Below are 17625 nucleotides of genomic sequence, written 5' to 3'. Positions count from 1 at the left end.
CTTCCAGAATGGGTTTGTTTTGGGCATCTTTTCTTTTCCCTTAGCTGCAGGTTGGCTGGCAAAAGACCTCCCAACTTTCCAGGTAAAAGAAATGCATAACCCTTTTTGGTAGAGACCTTCAGGGATGGCATCAAAAGCTGAGCAGGGTGTCTGGTACAGGGTGACCAAATGCATCCACATTACTCAAAAACAGTGTTCAGAGGAGATGCGGGACCTCTCCACAAGAGTCACTGCTTCCACACGACTCCACAAAGCTGTGGAGCTTTGTGCAGGAGATGAAGGGTTCTCGGGGTTTTCTTTCAGCATATGGGGCTATTTCTGAGGTGGGCTCTCAGGACCCTCTTTATGTTATTTTTTTTCCTCACTGCCCTCCCTGCTGCTTTGAACGATGGTAACACAGAGCCAGGCTGTTGTGCATGTCCTGCATCGAGCACTGCTCGTCTCTGTGGCAGAAAACTAACACCCCACTTCCTGAGGCAAGGCAAAAAACAAGAATAAATACAAAAAAATAGTTCCTGCTTGTAAGCACAGCACTGGCAGTGCTGTGTGCAGCCCCATCTACACAGGGCTGTGACGCCCTCTCCGGGTGTGCACTGTCCTTGGCCCCCGTCCCACTGCAATAGGAAAAGCAGCAACTGCTTTGGCTCATCTTCCAGCAGCACAAGCTTGGTGCTGGGGAGGAGAGCATGGAAAATTCCTTACCCTTCTCCTCAAATGCAGAGGAAAAAACAGAATGCACTGAGGTGGCAGCCTGAGTGCCCGCAGGCAGCACCGCTGGGAGTCGGGATGTGCACACGAGCGGTGTTCGTGCTAACGGGTCTGGGGCTCGTGCTGACGTTTATAAATATCAGAGGTGACTCGTCTCGAGTTTCCTCCTGTGTGCCAAGGCAGTTAGCACACGGCAGCCGGTGTCAGTCAGCAGGACAGCACAGATTTACTCCTGACCCAATTTCACGTGGGCATGAGCGACACCTACTATAGAGCATGTTTGTTTTGGCAAGTAGTTGGATTTTTGATATGTGGGGTTGGCGTGCCCCCGGCCGCACCGCCAAGGATGTCGCAGGACCCTGCACTCTCCCCTGCCCACATCCCCTGGGAGCATTCCCTTCCTACATCCCACATCATATCCCTCGTATCCTCTGTCCTGAGACACCAGTAGCAGAAAAGAATTGATAAAACCAACATGTAACTGAAAATTGAAAAGCTCTGTGTCTTCCCCCCTTTTCTTCACCCCTCCCCGTTTTTTCTTTTGCTGGGATGTTGGTAGCATTTTGATTTAATAGTTGGCCAAACACAAGGGTCTATTTTATTCAGAGTTTACAGGCCTCAGGGCTGTTATTCCTCCAAATTTAATAGCATTGAAATTGCAGGGTTGGCGATAATTTGCCTATCACTTTCTGCTCTCCCATTGATGTTTATTGTCAGCGGGATGGAATCTCAATCCGATTCACTTAGATAACATGTCTGTTAAACATTTAGATAATTGTGCCATCATTAACTTGTCACATTATTTTAGAGATTCAAAACAGTCGTGCAGTATAAGCGGAGGTACAAAGGGAGAAAGATCTGGTGCGTGAGAGCAGGAACCCGGGAGCAGAGGTGGCAGGATGCCCCCGTGCTGGGTCCCGTGGCAAGTGGTGCTCAACGACCACACAGGGATTTTTAGATTTTTTACATTATTTTTGTGTTATGTGCCAGAGCTCTCGGTGTTTTTCCATAGAAGAGCATCCCAGCAACCCCATTACTGGCTTGGGTTTGCCAAGGAGTGCGTGGGAGCCTGGAGGAGGTGGAGGGGGCATTGCGCCGGAGCTGCACTGTCACACGGGCACACACCGCCCCTGTTCTTGGCAAATGTGCATTGAGTCCAATTTATTACACATTTGTCTTATCTCCTCACATTCGCTTTGCTTTCTCTGCCTCAAAATGGTTCCAGCCCAAAACCTTGCAGTGATGCTGCATATGGCCCACTGCTTCTCCCAGTGTGGAAATGACAGATTTTGAGAAAGTGGAACAAAGTACATGAGTTTGGTGATGTGAGCTGTAAACCACACTGAAACACGAATTCTGTTTGCCTCATACTCAGAGTGGCACCGCACTTAATGGTCAGGCCAGCACTCCACTAGGATGCTGGCATGACTCTGCTGGTGGCTGGGACTTGTCTCAGTGGTGCCACTGGCCACCAACAGCCGTCTGCAATGTCCCTGCTCCAGCAGCAGATTTGAGAGATGCTGTTTGTGGCTTGTCCTGCTGCATCCTCTTCTACGGTTTGATCAGAGCAATGCCTGGCACAAGCAGCCAGCACGAGCAGCTGGCACACTTCCTTACCAAAACCAACCTGGCGTCTTCCTGGGCTGCCTGTGACTTTCTGTTAGCATTTCACAGGACTCAGGAGGGTTTTCCAAGAGCAGCCCAACGAGGCTTCAGGGGGAGATTCTCTGGGTCGTGCTTTTCTCCATATCTAGAGATAATGCACTGTAGTATTAAGTACGCTTAGAGGTAATTATCCCTCCCGTGCTCGCCTCGGCTCCACAGTCCCGGCGGGGGGAGGGAGCGCTGCCGATGCTGTGCTGTGATGGACACTCAGTGCTCCGCAGATTTTCTGTTGGCTGTGAGAGTGGATTGGGGATGCTCAGGTGCCGGCCCCAGCTCACAGAGGGTCTGGGGGCAGTGGGTCCTAGGGGCGCAGCACAGAGCCCCTTTGTCTGACAGTAATGTCCTGTGACAGCACTTGAAATCTGAGTCCTGGCGCGCATTCCTGCAGCCAGGAATCTCCCTGCCTCCCAAACCACGGCTGTTTCTGCCACCTTGACAGCAAATGGCAGCAAGAATTCCCTGTGCTCCTTGGTGCGCACATGGGGAAATGTGATGAGGCCAGGCATCTAGTAAGCTGGTGGATTCCAAAACAAGTGAGGAGATGGGAGCGTGGCAGAGCCGTGCAGCCACGATGGCATCAGGGCCAATGGTCTGCCTTTAATTTTCCTGAGCAAATACTATTTAAAGCGTGATGAGAAAAGCCCTCTCACTAAGCTACCGAGAAAACTTTCTTGTCCTTTAATTCTAGATGAAGGGGATTAGTGTGAACATATTTAACCTCTGACCCATGGACAAAAGCATTATCAAATTTAGTTGCCAAGTGGCTCCCCATTTAACCAAACCAGTGCGGTATCACTGCAAGTTTTTTCCCTTCCCTCCCTTGAAAGCTTTAATGTCTATTGTTGCCCTGGAGCAACAATAAAGACTTGGTAGTCTTCCTCTGCTGGCATTCAGGATGCTGGTCAGAGCCCCATAACAGAACACAGCATGACATGGTAGTCACTGCTAGAACCCATGAAGGTTTCACCAAGCCAACCCCCCAAAATGCAAAGCCTTCTGTAAATGGGGCTGGTTTCTTCCTGGTTTCTGCATGCCCAACTCAGCGCTGGCCACACGCTGGCCTGTGGTGGCTCAGAGGATACTCAGCCATCTCTCCAGAACGCAGAGAGATGTCTGTGTCCCTCTTCCCTCTGGAGCACAAGGGATCAGCTACAGCAAGCTTGAGGATGCTCGGCATTTCCATGCTGGGCTTTATAAAAGAGAGATGAAACACGGTCTCAGAGGCGGCCGGGGTCTCCTGGTCCAGCGGAGGAATGCCGAGAGGGGCCTCCCGTCAGGAGCCGGTGTCCGTTTACAGTGCATCTCTCATAAACCCAGCGGCGGGGGCGAGGGCAGGGGGACCGGCCCTCCTGGTATGTGATTGATTATCTGGTATTTATGCCATTGAGGACTTTTCAGCGGCTCGGGGTCAGGGGGTCATCTCATGTGTCTTGCTGCAAATCCGCTTCCTTTTGTACAGTGCGGGCTGGGTGAGCAGACACACAAAAACAGCTTTTTCTTTTCCTTGGGAAAAAGGGGAGGGGGGCGGGCTGGTGTCAATGAATTTTTTTTTTCAGCCTTTCCTGAATAGTGTCCTTTTTAATTCCAAAGAACTTTTAATTAAAAGTAGCAGGAAAGTTCATCTCGACAAGGTTTAACTTACCTTAGCAGTTACTTTTGTCCCCCAGGATTCGCATCTCCCCGCTGTACAAAAACCCCCAACAACTGGGGGCCAGGCTGCGCTCGGTGCCGCTCCACATCTCCCCAGCTTTGCCGAGGGGGCCTTTTCATCTTTTCTCTTTTTTTAATGATGGGGGGGCAGGAATAATAAGCAGATGCTGCGAGTCCCGGCTTTGTGCCTCATGGCAGCCGGTCGCTCCACTGGCCAGGCTCTGCCAGGCAGCCGCCTCAGCATCAAAAAGGTCATTTTGTGTTTGGGGTGTGAAGCAGGGCTTCGTGACAGCTCCACGGGACGGGAGGATGCCAGAATGGTGCCACCCTGAACAGGAGAGATGCAGGAGTAGAACGGGTTGGCAGTGGGCAGGTGATGGCAGTGGTGATGGTGATAGTGGTTTCCCATGGGAAGACCCCTCGGTCTCCTCACCAAAGCTCTTTTTTGGGAGATGGAGCAGTTTCTAGCATATCAGTTAAACAACAGTTCAGAAGCAGTGGGGAAAATACTCTGGCTTTTCAGCAGAAAGTCAGAATTTTTGTTTCAGCTGATTTCAGTCCAAATTCCAGCTGGGAAGAGAAAATCTGGGAAGCTGGTGCGGTGATGACCAGTGAGTGTGACAGCTTCCCATCTGATGCAATGGCCAGAAATGCCACCATGATTTGCCCCAGAGAAAGTTGTTCTCAGGAAGGGCAGAGATGTCCCAACGCACAGCTTTCTTGGGAATGGCATTCTTGTGAATCTGGCATTCTCCAGGATGGTATGAGCTTAGGGAAAAGCAGCACAAAAAGGAAGTGTTGCACATAGATGTTCAGATACCAGATTACTGCATTTTGGTGAGGTCATGTGTTTGGCCAGGAAAGGGGCAGTTTTCCATTGGTACTTTTAGGGCTGAAACAGCTGGGTGATGGTTTTTGCCAAGGATGATCATGAGTGAGTCTGCCTGAATGGGTGTAATATGTATTGATGTATTTTGATAGATACCCAGTACAATAAAAAGGCTTTGGAGTTACCACTTTGCAGGAAGGATGTGCTTTCAGCTTTGTCCAGAAGGCTTTAGGGCCTGCAAACAGCTTCAAACAACTGTTTGGCCTGAAAAAATGGAAATTGGGCTGTAGAGCACAGCATACCATAGGTGTGAAGTGTCCGCAGTGCAATCCCAAGCTAAAAGCATTAGAAGTTCAGGAACCTCCCACCTCCCCCAACCAGGAGGTGAAAATGCAATAAAAAGGATTGGCCCTTAAAAACTCCCTCTGTCAGGTTTGCCTAGCACTCAGTTTCTTCAGGAAGAGGAGGAAAGGCGGCTCAGGCTCTGTTAGTGTGGAGTGGGGTGATGCTGAACATCCCTTACTTCCAAAGCCTGGGAACCACATTCGGGGAGTAGACTGAGGAGCAGAGGCAGCACTTTCCAGTGCTGGAAGAATGGTTAGGTGTGCAGTGCTCCAGGGTGGCTTGTTCTGGGGACAGGGGTGTGTCTGGACCGGTGCTGTCTCCTAAGAGCATCCCTTACAGGCCCGGAGCTGCCCATATCCCTTGGATCGCATCTCCATGGTGCACTCAGCATCCTGCCCTGGACACGGGGGACACGTTGCAGTCCCCCATGGCAGCTGATCACACACCCTCCCAAGAACACATTTCCCACTGAATGCCCCGTTTGGGCCCACAGGCAGCCGCGGAGTTCACCCAGCGCGGGTCCAGCTGCCGCCGTGATTGACGCAAAGCCAGTCTATAAATAAAGTCTTTCTCTCCTCTCATAAAGACTTTGCGGTTTAGTTTGCTTTCAAGGTCAAGATCAGACCTTTCTAAATAAACACATATCAAAGGATCATTAGCGGAGCAGCACTGTTAAATTGAGATATTAACTTCTGTCAGCCGCGCGTTTCCTTTTTGTTCTGTAACTCGCGACTGCAGCGAGTTTTTATTATTTTGGCCCTAGGCGGTAGCATCTGGCTTCTGTAGAGACTGTAAAAATTAAAAAGCAACACAAATCATTGCGAGAGAAAAGCAGTAAATTCAATGATAAGAATTTAAAATTAAAATGTTTCAGCGCTTTTATATTCTGCAAAACATGAAACGAATGAGTTGTGTGCCTGTTGCCATAAAGCCGCCGCCGCTAATCGTCGCCTGGCTCCTTCCCTCCCCACACGTGCCCTGGTAATCGCTTTGCCTGAGCAACCGCAGGAAACGCGGTGAGGGAAGGTGGTGCTGATGGTGATGGTGACAGAGATGGAGATGGAGGGTGGTGGGGAAGGTACAAGGTGCCACCAGTTGGGCACAGGGGAGCAACAGGCTGCCAAAAGGGAGGCAAGAAGGGGGTGCTCTTGTCCCACCCTACTTGAAGGAAGACAGAGAGGTCAAGATACAAGGGTGTGACTAATGAGCCACTTCATGAGAATACGGGACCACATTGTCCCCCAGGTCCAGATGGCCTCTGGAATAAATTACCCCCAGCAGGCATGAGCTGCCCATGCCAGAGCTGCAGCTCAGGGCCTGACACCCATTGCCCAGGCTGCTGCAGGCACCAGCATTCCGTACATCCTCCATGTGCATCCTGCCCCGGGCAATGGGGAGAGCAGGAGCGTGGCTGGGTGGGAAGCAGCCCCCTGTGCATCACTGCAGGAGCATAAAATGAGGCATTTATTTTTGGGGTGGTCATGAATCCCCTGTGCTTGCAGGGTCAATGTTGTACAACTGCTCTGAGATGCCAGAGTTTTCCTCAGTGTTTATGAAAGGGTGAGCTGCCATGGAGGCAGCAGGCAGTGCCAGAAGCTTGCCCTGCCCTCCTATTGCAGCCAGAGTGTCCAGATCCAACCCAGGAGGAAAACCAGCAGGGGCAGGAGACCAGGCAGCATCGGATGCTTTTTAAGAATTAATTTTCCATAGTCAGTTAAAGTTGGGAAGAAAGCTGTGCTATCTCTAAGTAAATAATAATAATAATCAAACAAATGCTCCCTTGGGAGAAGTTGCCTTCCATAAAGATGTTAATTAGCACAGAAGCTGAGCTTTGGAGTCCAGAGGCAGCCTTTGAAACTTGGATGATTTGGTGACTCTGTCACAAAACGCACACATTTCCTGTGTTTATCTTATGGGGGTTTTCCCCACTTTCTCCACTGAACCCTGAAGGTTGTAGAGGCTGTTTGACTCAGCACAGTAATGAATGCCATCACCTCTCAGTAACACTGGAGGGGGTGGTACCACATGACACAGCTCCACACAACACCCCTACATCCAGGCAGGCAGCTGTGGTGTCCCAACAGCAGCAGTCAGGGAGGGCTCCTTTGCACCCGCCTGTGGGTGCACTTTGGTGCTGCCACCAGAAACACTGCTTTGGGTTTCATAATAATCCTGAAAACAGACACCGAAACTGGGTTGATTTTCTTACCATGCACATGCCTCCATCATCATCCTAGGGCAAAATGTAGCCTCGGTGCTGGTGCTACCACCAGTGTCCCCAGGCCTGTGCTCACTTTTCTGCAGTGCCTGCTTTTCAACTCGATGACAGCAGGATGTGCACAGTGTTCCCAGGGTCCCTTGTGTCAAGCTGAGCTGGGCACCTCCAGGCCAGCTGTGCCTGAGCTTGGGTGGTGGAGCTGTGACAGGGGTGCTCCAGGCAATGTGCCCCTTGCCAACTGTTGCCTCTCCCAACCTCCCTGTTGGCAGGGCTGAAAGGGAGAGTTCTCAGCCACTCTCTGGCCACCATTGCCAGTGGCACCTTCCTCCCCAGTGCTGCTGTTCCTGCACGCTAGGGCCCACAGCTTCCCCTGCAGCAGCAGCCAGCAGTATTGGCTGGGAGGTAGGGGCTGGTAGAGAGCCTTTGACATGCTGACAAAAATCATCAAATGTGCCTGAAATCTCATGTCAGGAGTGCCAACAGCATTTGGGCTCCTGCTTTGCATGGCCAGGATGTTTTGGAGCCGTTCACCTTTGTTGTAAGCACAGCAGCAGTGTCAGGTCACCTCTGGCACATGCACCATGTAAGAGACAATGTTAAACATGAAGAGTGAAGGAGGGAGCCTTGTGGAAGACCCTGAATTATCAGGACTTGAGCCTAGGGTTTGGGGGCTTTAGGGTGTGTGCATGAGGCAGCAACAGGCTCTGTCAGCATCCTTTGACATGAGCATGCTCATGCCCTCATGATAATGCTGGAGCCTTTCATTCCATGTTCATGATTATTTCAACAGTGAATGGATCTGCTCATTTTTCAAGTCTGATAACACAGGTCTGAGGAAGGCAGGGAAAGATGGCAGCATTTTGAGGAGGATTCAGGGAGGGGCAGTTTGGTTTGCACATCCCGACGTTGGCGCCACGTGCCTGGGGACTGCCAGCCCCGAGCTGCCACCATGCTGGGGCTCAGCAGGGATTGCTTCACCAGCAGAGTGGCACCGCTCCCTTTGTCCCCCCTCCGCTGCTGCCACAGCATCCCCGAGTCACCCCGTTCCCCAGCCACACAGCAGGCCTCGGCTTGGTGGTGCTACCAGGGGCTCTGGGGGCTGCAGGCCAGCACACGCACGCATGCTCTAGCATGGGGGGAAAAACTTGAAGTCAAATGTCTGAAAGTCAGATCCCTTTTTAGTATGAATTTGCTGTATCTCATTCTAAGCACTAATTCCAATTTAATTGCAAGTGGCCTGAAGCCTCTTCAATAGGAGTAACAAATGGTTTGATTTTGTAAACTTCATCAGACTGCATTTTAAATGCGACACACTAGCCCGGCTCGAATGCCAATGAAGCACTGAAGTAGCTCTCTGTTTACTAATTATCCGTTTTTACTTCAAGCCACGCTGGCTGGCTTGTCTGATTAAATCGGATTTGTGGGATAGAGAACAGCTAGCAGAGTTTTCTCTATAGTAAACGAGATTGAAACTATGGCCCGCCTGGCTGCACACTGTAAATTATATTTCCTTTTAAAGGGGACGTGTCGCCTTTCTCCTGCGGTGCACCTCCCGCATCCATAAACTCCACCAGAGCCGGATGCCGAGGGAGACCCACCCCACCCTGCCTCCCTCGCCCGTCGCCACGCCGGTTTTTAGTTTAATTCCTGCTCTGGCAGAGGCAGCGGGTGGGGGGCGGTGCCGCGCCCGACGCCGCGGTGCTGCAGCATCCTCGCTGTGACTCGGACGGGGCGCGCTGCCGCACATCGCATCTCGCTCGTCATCACGGCTCTGGCGATTGCACTGCTTTGGAATCGAGCTGCTGGAGAACAGGGATATGCATCTCCGGGCTTGCAACCATAGGGTTTTCCCTCCCTTCATCAAGCATCCCTCCCCTAAAAATCAGTTTTGGGACCACCTGGTATTTAAAGAGACCGTGCAAGATTTGGCCAACACGCTTACCAAAAGAGCATCTAACACACAAATCACTCCAGCTTCCACCTCGGAGCCCTGTGGCAGTGCTGACAGCTGCCCCACTAGTGGCTTTCAGCTGCTGGCACAGCGCTGGGTCTGGCAGGACACAGAAACCGGGGATGGTGGGCAAAGGTGGCAGCTGAATGCAGCGTGCAGGGCTGTGCTTAAACCTCCCCAGTTGCTAAGACTTCAATTCTGCGAGCTTGACCTACGCCGCCCCCTCCCTTGGTATCTATCTTTGTGCCCGGGGGCTTTTTATATTTTAATTTGCTTTTGAACGTCCTGCAAAATTAATGGCATGCTCGGGGCCATTGTGCGGTGTACAGTAGAGGGAAGGGCCATCGGCGCCCGCCGAGAGCCAGTGCGTTTCCCGGGGAATGAATTGCTCGCCCGCCTTCACCCCTTTTAATTGTTGACAGTAAAAAGCGTTTAAATGCTGCTTAATTTGTAATCATCTTCCCGCAAAAAGGGGAGAAACCATTAAAATGTCAGGGAAATGAATAAATCCGTCTCTCACTGATTTGGGGCGGCAGCATTTCTTTATCGGGGTGATTTTTCTTCCAGCAGCTGAGGGCTGGCTCGGGGCTTCTGTGCCGGAGCCCAGGGATGCACTCACGACAGGACACAGGGCTGAGTCCTGTGTCACCCAGTGTGGCACCCTCTCAAGGGTTTTGCCATTTTTTCCCACTTCCCATCCTTTCTCCAAAGACGTGACACAGTTGACATGTACACATCAAACAACTTGAAGGCTGGCTGGGATGGGACCTGGCAGACCCCGGCTGCTGCCTGCCGCGCCCCTTGGCTGCTGGAGAATGTCATCTGCAGAGCCTCAGGGCTGGGAACAAGCGGTGCCTGAGCTCTGAGCTCCAGGTGCCACTGCTGGGCTCAATGCTGGGGTGCAGGGCCACCCCCCACACCCTCCCCTCTGCGCCCGGCTGGTATCAGCCTTTGGGTCTTGCAGATGTTCTGCTCTCAGAGCACAACTGGAACCCTGTACCTTCACAGGCCATGCTGGTACACACTGACCTCCCAGTCTGGGGTGTGTATTTACTGATACATTACTTGAAGAAGAAAATAAAAGAAAAAGGGAAAAAAAAAAGAGATATTAAAAACGGCCTTTTGCAGGTCTCGGGAAGCAGCACCTGGGGCATGCCCAGCTCCAGCAAAAAGCCCCGTCCCCCCGTGCATGCACGAGGCCGCTCGTCCCCATCACTGTGGCTGCTGGAGTCAGCCCATTTTTTTTTTTTTTTTCAAGCGGGGGCCAATTAGTTTCACAAATGAGGGCCCTACGGTGCCAGGGAGGATTTGTTACGGCCCCGCGCGCCGGCCCAGCGGCATTGTCCTGCCCTCCGCCCCCACGGGAGCCCATTGTCCCCGGCCCCAGCGGGGGCTGCTGGCGGCAGATTTATCGGGGCCGGCGTCCCGCCGGCCGGGGCCTCCGCTCCGCAGCTGGCCGCGGCGCTGGGGGCTCAGCCCCGGGGACCTTTGACCCGTCCTGCTGTCACCGCCGGGGCCGCCGAGGGCCGCGGGGCCACATACCTCTTGGGATTTGCTTCGCACTGCCCGCTTGGGGCTGCCTGCTTCTTTTTTTTTTTTTTTTTTTTTTTTTTTTTCCTTTTTTTTTTTTTTCCTTTTTTTTTTTTGTCTCGGGAGCGTTTTGTCCGCAGCTGCGTGGGAGGCACATGAGCCCGCAACCCCCTGGGATAAATCCCTGCAGAGGGAGAAAGGCAGCTCCGTGCACGGCCACCTCTCTTGCTGCTTTTATTCCCATTTCACTGGGGTTTTTTTCAGATTTTGGAGCTTTTTGGGGTAGCCCAGTGCAAGGCTGAGATTGAGCATCCCCCCAGGCAGCTCTGCATCCCCAGCAGGACAGAGCTGACGGTGGCATGCCACCACACCTGGGTGGATGATGGCACAATGCCAGAGGTTAGGGTGTGAACTGAGATGCTCTCCAGGATGCCTGTTGCCCGTGGTTCCCAAGCTGGAGGTGTGGGTCTGCCCAGGAGCATCCTTCCCTGTCACCTGCCTGCATGCCAGGCAGGACCATGACTCTGGCAGTGCTGCTGCCCATCATGTCCCTGCCCCGTGGTGCTGTGGTCCTGGTGGTCTCCTGGAGTTGGTTTTGGCAGCGTGGCAAGCAGCCCTCTGCCCCTACTGTTCCTGACGGCTGCATGGATTTGTTGGTTACCTTGAACATCTTGTGCTGCTAATGAATTGCTAATACAATTTTCTAGCTAATTTTATTTCCATAGTCCTCACATTTTAATGTCTCCAAAAAGCGAGCATTTATTTGCTTAATCTCCCTGCGTAATACAATTTGCAGTGACTCACAGTTCTGAACAATCAGCTATGCATAAGTGAAAACAAACTGTTTAACACCATAGACGTCTGAGATGTTTATGCAGGGGGTACGAGCACCTGGGTTGGGGTTTTGTCCCTGTTGTGTTGCTGCAGTCAGGTTTGTACCCAAGAGCAATGGTATGGAGCTTGGATCTGCCTTGGGGCTTGGGGCTGCACACAGCACAAGGGGTGGGCACGTTGCCCTCTCACATCCTGCCTCCTGCCCCCCAGGGCAGCTTTGTGGGGCACTTTTTGGGGTCCCCTTTCCCCTGGGCATCACAAGGTCTGAGCTGAGCTGCTCTCACAGGTGTGTGGGGATGCAGTGATCACCCAACAGCTGCCTTGTGTTTGGGCATCCCTCAGAATCACCAGGGCTCCCAATTGCCTCCAGTGCAATAAGAGCAACTTCTCTTCAGCTGTTCCCCTCGGAGGGCCAGTGTCAGCAGGATCAGGGTGGCTGGGGTGCTGCTGTTGGGGCTCCCAATGACACCCAGAGCCCTGCAGCTCTTGGGATCCCTTCTGCTGCCACGTGGGAGTGGGGACCCCACACAGGGGTGATGGGACAGTGGGCTGGGGTGCCAGGCAGTGCCTAAGCAGGGTCTCTCCCTTTCCCACAGGTACAGACATGGCCGTTTTCTGCCTGCTGTGCGGGAAGCGGTTCCAGACGCAGAGCGCCCTGCAGCAGCACATGGAGGTGCACGCCGGGGTGCGCAGCTACATCTGCAGCGAGTGCAACCGCACCTTCCCCAGCCACACCGCCCTCAAGAGGCACCTGCGCTCCCACACAGGTACGGCACCACCGTGGGGACTCGGGGCTGGCGCAGGGACGTGCTCCTTCCCCATGGGTAAAAAAGAAATGGGGGGAAGAAAGGTTATTTGTATTAAAAGCGTGGAGGTGACTGAAGTGGCTTGGATTTGAAAAACAAAACAGAAAAAAAAAAAAAAGCTGTGTGTAATAAGTTGATCTGGTCTGAGGTGGCACGTGACCTTCTTAGGGGGTGTGCGATCATATCCGCCTCATCAGCTTACAGCAGTAGATGCACATAATCAGCTGGTGCTCAGCCCTAATGGGATTAGGGCAACCTGCGCTACGTGTAGCTGGTGCTGCCGTGGCTCCACTGGGGCAGGGCTTGGCTGCAGGATTGCTGAGCGGGAGAGCACGGCTTGGCCGCCTTACGCCGTGTCCTCAAAGAGCCCGCGCCGTGTCCTCAGCTCCTCCGACGGCATCCCTGGGCTGCTCCGTGGCCCTGGCCACACCATCAGCACCATCATTCGAGGCCAGTCACAAAACACCCCTGAAAGAGCTGATTCTTGAGGGATGAGCAGGAGCATGCAGGATCACAGCCAGTGCCACGGATCTTCACAGCTGCCTGGGTGAAGCATTCCTCACCCATCCTTTGCTCACACAAGTGGGGGGCTCATGTACCCTCCTTGACACCACTGCTGTTGCTGACAGGGAACAAAACATGTGCTGAGCAGGGATGCTCCTTCTTTCTCTTGTCAGGTAGGGGGCATGCACACAGGCTGCAAAGTGGACGTCAAGGTGGCTGCTGGGGGTTGTGCGGGTGGTGTCACAGAGGGTCGCTCTGTTCGGCCTGTGGCTGGCAGCTGCCAGACCTGCACATGGGCTAGGGGCTCCAATGTGGGAAACAGGAATCCTGTGTCCATGATAAGCATGTTAATGCTGAGCGCTGGAACTATTTATAGCCGGTAATCCGGTGACCTGGGCTGCGGGTCGGGCTGCGCGTGTCCCACCCCAACCTCTGCCGCTTTAGTAGCTCCCGGCTGTGAAAAAACACTGGGATCATCGGTGCTTTAGGAGCATTTAATCGTGCCATGTGGTGCCATCCTGCACAGCTGCAGGATGCTCCCTCTTGTCCCAGGGCCAGGGTGCTCCGTGGGCTCAGGCTCCCCTGAAAAGTGGGTGGGTGAAAATGCTGCCTCTGGCTGAAAAATTGCAGTCTTTGACTGTAGGATCAAAAGCCAAAGTGGCAGTTTAGAACTGGGCACAGGGCAGGGAAAGTCAACAGCAGCCCATGGGCACCACCTGCTTTGCCTTTGGAGGGGGGCTCTGAACTGCATCCTCAGCATCCCCCCAGATGCCCAGGCAGCAGCTGCAGGAGGGGGCGAGGGGCCGCAGCGCTGGGCTGCGGCAAACGGGGAGAGAGTAAAATATCATTTTAAAGAGGAAGCGAAAGCACAGGCATGTGAGTATATAACGAGAAGGACAATTTATGCCCAGGCACGAGTGCAGTTTGACACGGGGATAATGAAAAAACGTAGGTCATTGTGGATGACTTAAGCCTTCACAGCTGAAGAAAATGTATGAAATGCGGGGAACATTACACGCTTGGCAGCTCTGCACATCTGCAGCAGGACAAGTGAAATACAGTTCGCCATTCTTTACCATAAACTGTGCTTGTAGGATATGCAGCACAGAGAAATTGTAATTACAGTGACAAGACAAATCAGTAATATTTAAATATTCATGAACAAAGTCTCGGACGATCAATCTATCTTTATTGTCCTTGCCTTCGCGGCTGTAATAAATAAGTAGCTGGAGCCCTCACCTTTCCTTCAAATCATTCTGCCTTTGGTGCCGAACCAGAGTTCATTTATCAGCCTCCTGATCTGGAGTGTGGGAGATGCCCAGGGCTGGGTCTGTGCTGGTGCTGCTGGGTGAAAAATCTGGAAATTGGTGGCGGGAGGGTTGCAGCAAGTTCCAGTCTCTGTGCCATGCCGTGGACCTGAGCATCCCTCTGTACAGGCATGAAGGGACCAGCGCACTGCACTGGGGAGACTGGGTGCTCTATCCCCAGAATGGCTGCCCGGGGTAAGAGGGCTGGGGAGCTGCTTTTGGTGTGGCACAGCAGCCACAGCAGCCCTGACCCCCGCATGCACTTGCAGGCGACCACCCCTACGAGTGCGAGTTCTGCGGCAGCTGCTTCCGGGACGAGAGCACGCTGAAGGGCCACAAGCGCATCCACACCGGTGAGAAGCCCTATGAGTGCAACGGCTGTGGCAAGAAGTTCAGCCTCAAGCACCAGCTGGAGACCCACTACCGAGTCCACACAGGTACATGCTGGGGTGTCTGTGGTGAGGCTGGCAGTAACAGACCGGTCCCCCGATGGAAAGGCTGGCGTGTGGACCGGGGCGGTAGCACATAACTACTGTAAATAAGGGATCAATAGTCACATCGGTTCTGCTGTTCATTACTTGGTTGTCGGCTGTGCCCACTGTGGAAGCGTCGATGCTGGGCAGTTGATTAGCACCTGGAGGCCCTGAGCCCCCACTGACACCCCTGTATCCCCTTATCCCACAGGTGAGAAGCCCTTCGAGTGCAAGCTGTGCCACCAGCGCTCCCGGGACTACTCGGCCATGATCAAACATCTCCGGACCCACAATGGTGCTTCCCCCTACCAGTGCACCATCTGCCTGGAGTACTGCCCCAGCCTCTCCGCCATGCAGAAGCACATGAAGGGCCACAAACCAGAGGAGATCCCCACTGACTGGCGGATAGAGAAGACCTATCTCTACCTCTGCTATGTCTGAGGGAGGAGGCAGAGGGGCAGCAGGGCCAAGTGGCAGATGACTGGGCAAAAAAATCCCACCGAACCCACAGCATCCATGGCCTTGTTTGTTTTCAGTTCTCATTCGTTTCTTCTCGCCGAAAGGATCCTGCAGCTGATGCCGGAGCAAGGGACATACCAGCCCCTTCCCCGGCACCATCCACACTGCTGTCCCAGCTGCTCGTGCGCCTGCTGCCCTTTCACCCTTGCTGCAGGGCAGATTTCACCCTTTGCAACCCCCAGCCAGGCCCTCTGTAACCCTTGGCATTGGCCACTGGAGCTGCTAGGAAGACCGTGTAGGAAAGAGGTGCTTCCCTGAAAGTGTGTGCACAGCTAGTGCTCTGGGAAGGCTTTAACTCCTGTCACTGTGTAGACCCTGCATGGATGCCCTGCAGAGGACCTGAGCTCCCATGTGGGGCTCCAGCCCCATTCTGGCAGGTTCTCACACTCCCAGGCTGCAGCATCGCAGGCAGGAGAGCACAGTGCCCCGTGAGCCAAGTGCTTTGGCAAGAGCATCCTGGGGGAATCGTGGCCAGAGGAGGGTGTTTGTGGCAGGGAGCCTACTGTGAGCCAGGCTGCCTTAAGGTGTTGCCTGGTTTCCAGGTGGGCTCGGAGGGCACAGGAGGCTGCTGCTCTCCCCATGACCAAAGACCTCTCTATGCATTTCTCCCTCCTTGCCTGCCTTCCCGGGGCAAGGGTGAAGCCCCCCATGGGGAGATGCAGTTGGTTTGGTGATGTGCAGTCAGTGCCAGTGTTGGAGCTGTTAGTGTGTGGCATCACTCTGAATGCAGGGATCCTCTTTTCTTCTGCTGATTCGGGGCACCTGGAAGGTGCCAAGTGTGGGGTTTTTTGCCCAGCCCTCAGCCGCAGGAGCCCACAAGTAAGGGGTGCCCCGTGGCAGGCGGCTCTGCTCGCCGCTTTTTTTTGCTTTTTGTTTGGTTTTTTTTTTTTTTTTGAACTTTCTTTTGGAATATTTCCGCGTTTAGCACATTTTACTTGAAATTACCTCGTTTTTTTGTGACCTCATGAGCTTTTATTGATTTGGGAGGAACAGGGGGTGGCATGGCTGGGGTGCACCAGCCACGTGCCCAGCATTGGTCGTGGAGAGGTGGTGGGGCAGTGGTGCCCCTGCCAGCCTCCTGTTGTGCATTATCCTTACCAAAACTGGTATTTTTTGCCTGGCCCCATGGGGCTGGGGGTGTTGGTTCTGAAGCTACCTCTTGTGTTTGTTTTTGTTGTGTTTCTCCTGCGCAGCCGCGGGCTTGGTGGTTCCATCCCGTGGCTCTTTTTTTGTCGTTTTGCTGCGTTTGGGTAAAAAGGGGGGGAAAGGAGCTGGGAGGTGTGGGACAGTGTCTGGATCCAGTTTGGAGGGACACTGATGGCCCCTCTGGGTTTGGGGTGCCCTTCCCACCTCTCCTGGTGCCAAGCAGGGATACGGCTGTGGGAGCAGCGTCCTCCCTCACGCCCCAGTCCGGCTTTGCACGTGCGTGTGCCTCTGTGCGTGGGACCGATGCTGCTCTGCGCAGGGTGAGCACCGCTGCTGTACAATCCGGGATGTGACTGTGGAGAACGGCTCATTTGATTGTTGTGCCTAAGAAAAAAACAGAAAAAATATTAAAACAAGAAATCAGTTCTTTCACACAGAAAGTTGCTGCAATTTCTGGCGTGTGCACGGTAGGTCCCTGTGGTGTCCTGGCACTGCCAGACACAGGTGCCATGGAGCACGTGGCCGAGCTCATGTGGCTTTTTTTTTTTTTTTTTTTTTTTTTTTTTTTTTTTTGCTTTAACCTCCTCTTCCATCCCACCATCCCTCTCCCTCAGAGACACAGCCCCCACTGCAACAGTGTTGGGGCCAGCGTTGGAGTGATGCTGCTGTATCCCAGGCGCACGTCCCCACACTGTTGGCTGTGGCGCAGCCCCTGCCACCCCTCCATATATATATATATAAGTATATATATGTGTATCATAGCAGTGAGGACCAAGCGCCGCACGGGGCCCCGTGGTCCCGGGCTCCCTCTCCCCTGGCTTGTTGTCAGTGTCGTGAGCGCCCGCCTGCCCGTCCCGTTGCTCTGTGTTGCCGCTCGTGGTTCGGGTCCGTCGCTGTCCTCGTTCCGTCTACCTCAGCACCTCTCTGAGCCCGGGCGCAGAAGGTGCCCAAGTTCCCCTTTGGTTTTCTCAGAGTATCTATTGGCTCCTATTTTTTGTACGACTTTTCCTGTCTCACCATTCGCTCCCCTGCGGTTCTGCTTGCAAGTCCTCTTTCTGTCCTCTAGCCACAGATGCCGTTAGCTAAAAGTTTCCCGAAAAATAAAGAAAAAGAAAAAAAAAAAACCAGTTGTGGTGTCTT

General features: G+C 53.3%; 1 protein-coding gene across 3 annotated transcripts in view; it reads left to right on the top strand.

The window, feature by feature from the left end:
- ZBTB16 (zinc finger and BTB domain containing 16) overlaps positions 1 to 17049 on the top strand; it is a 53976-nt gene extending 36927 nt beyond the window's left edge. For all 3 annotated transcript variants that reach the window (XM_063417872.1, XM_063417873.1, XM_063417874.1), the window contains exons 5-7: positions 12327 to 12497; positions 14617 to 14784; positions 15032 to 17049. In XM_063417872.1, coding sequence (XP_063273942.1) covers positions 12327 to 12497; positions 14617 to 14784; positions 15032 to 15261 — 569 coding nt within the window. In that variant the 3' untranslated portion in view covers positions 15262 to 17049. The remainder of the gene's footprint in view (positions 1 to 12326; positions 12498 to 14616; positions 14785 to 15031) is intronic.
- The last annotated feature ends 576 nt before the right edge of the window (positions 17050 to 17625 follow it).

The sequence above is a fragment of the Prinia subflava genome, chromosome 22, assembly GCF_021018805.1.
Source record: "Prinia subflava isolate CZ2003 ecotype Zambia chromosome 22, Cam_Psub_1.2, whole genome shotgun sequence".
NCBI lineage: Eukaryota > Metazoa > Chordata > Aves > Passeriformes > Cisticolidae > Prinia > Prinia subflava.
The sequence above is the reverse complement of the archived record's forward strand: the minus strand, read 5'-3'. Positions and strand labels throughout refer to the sequence as shown.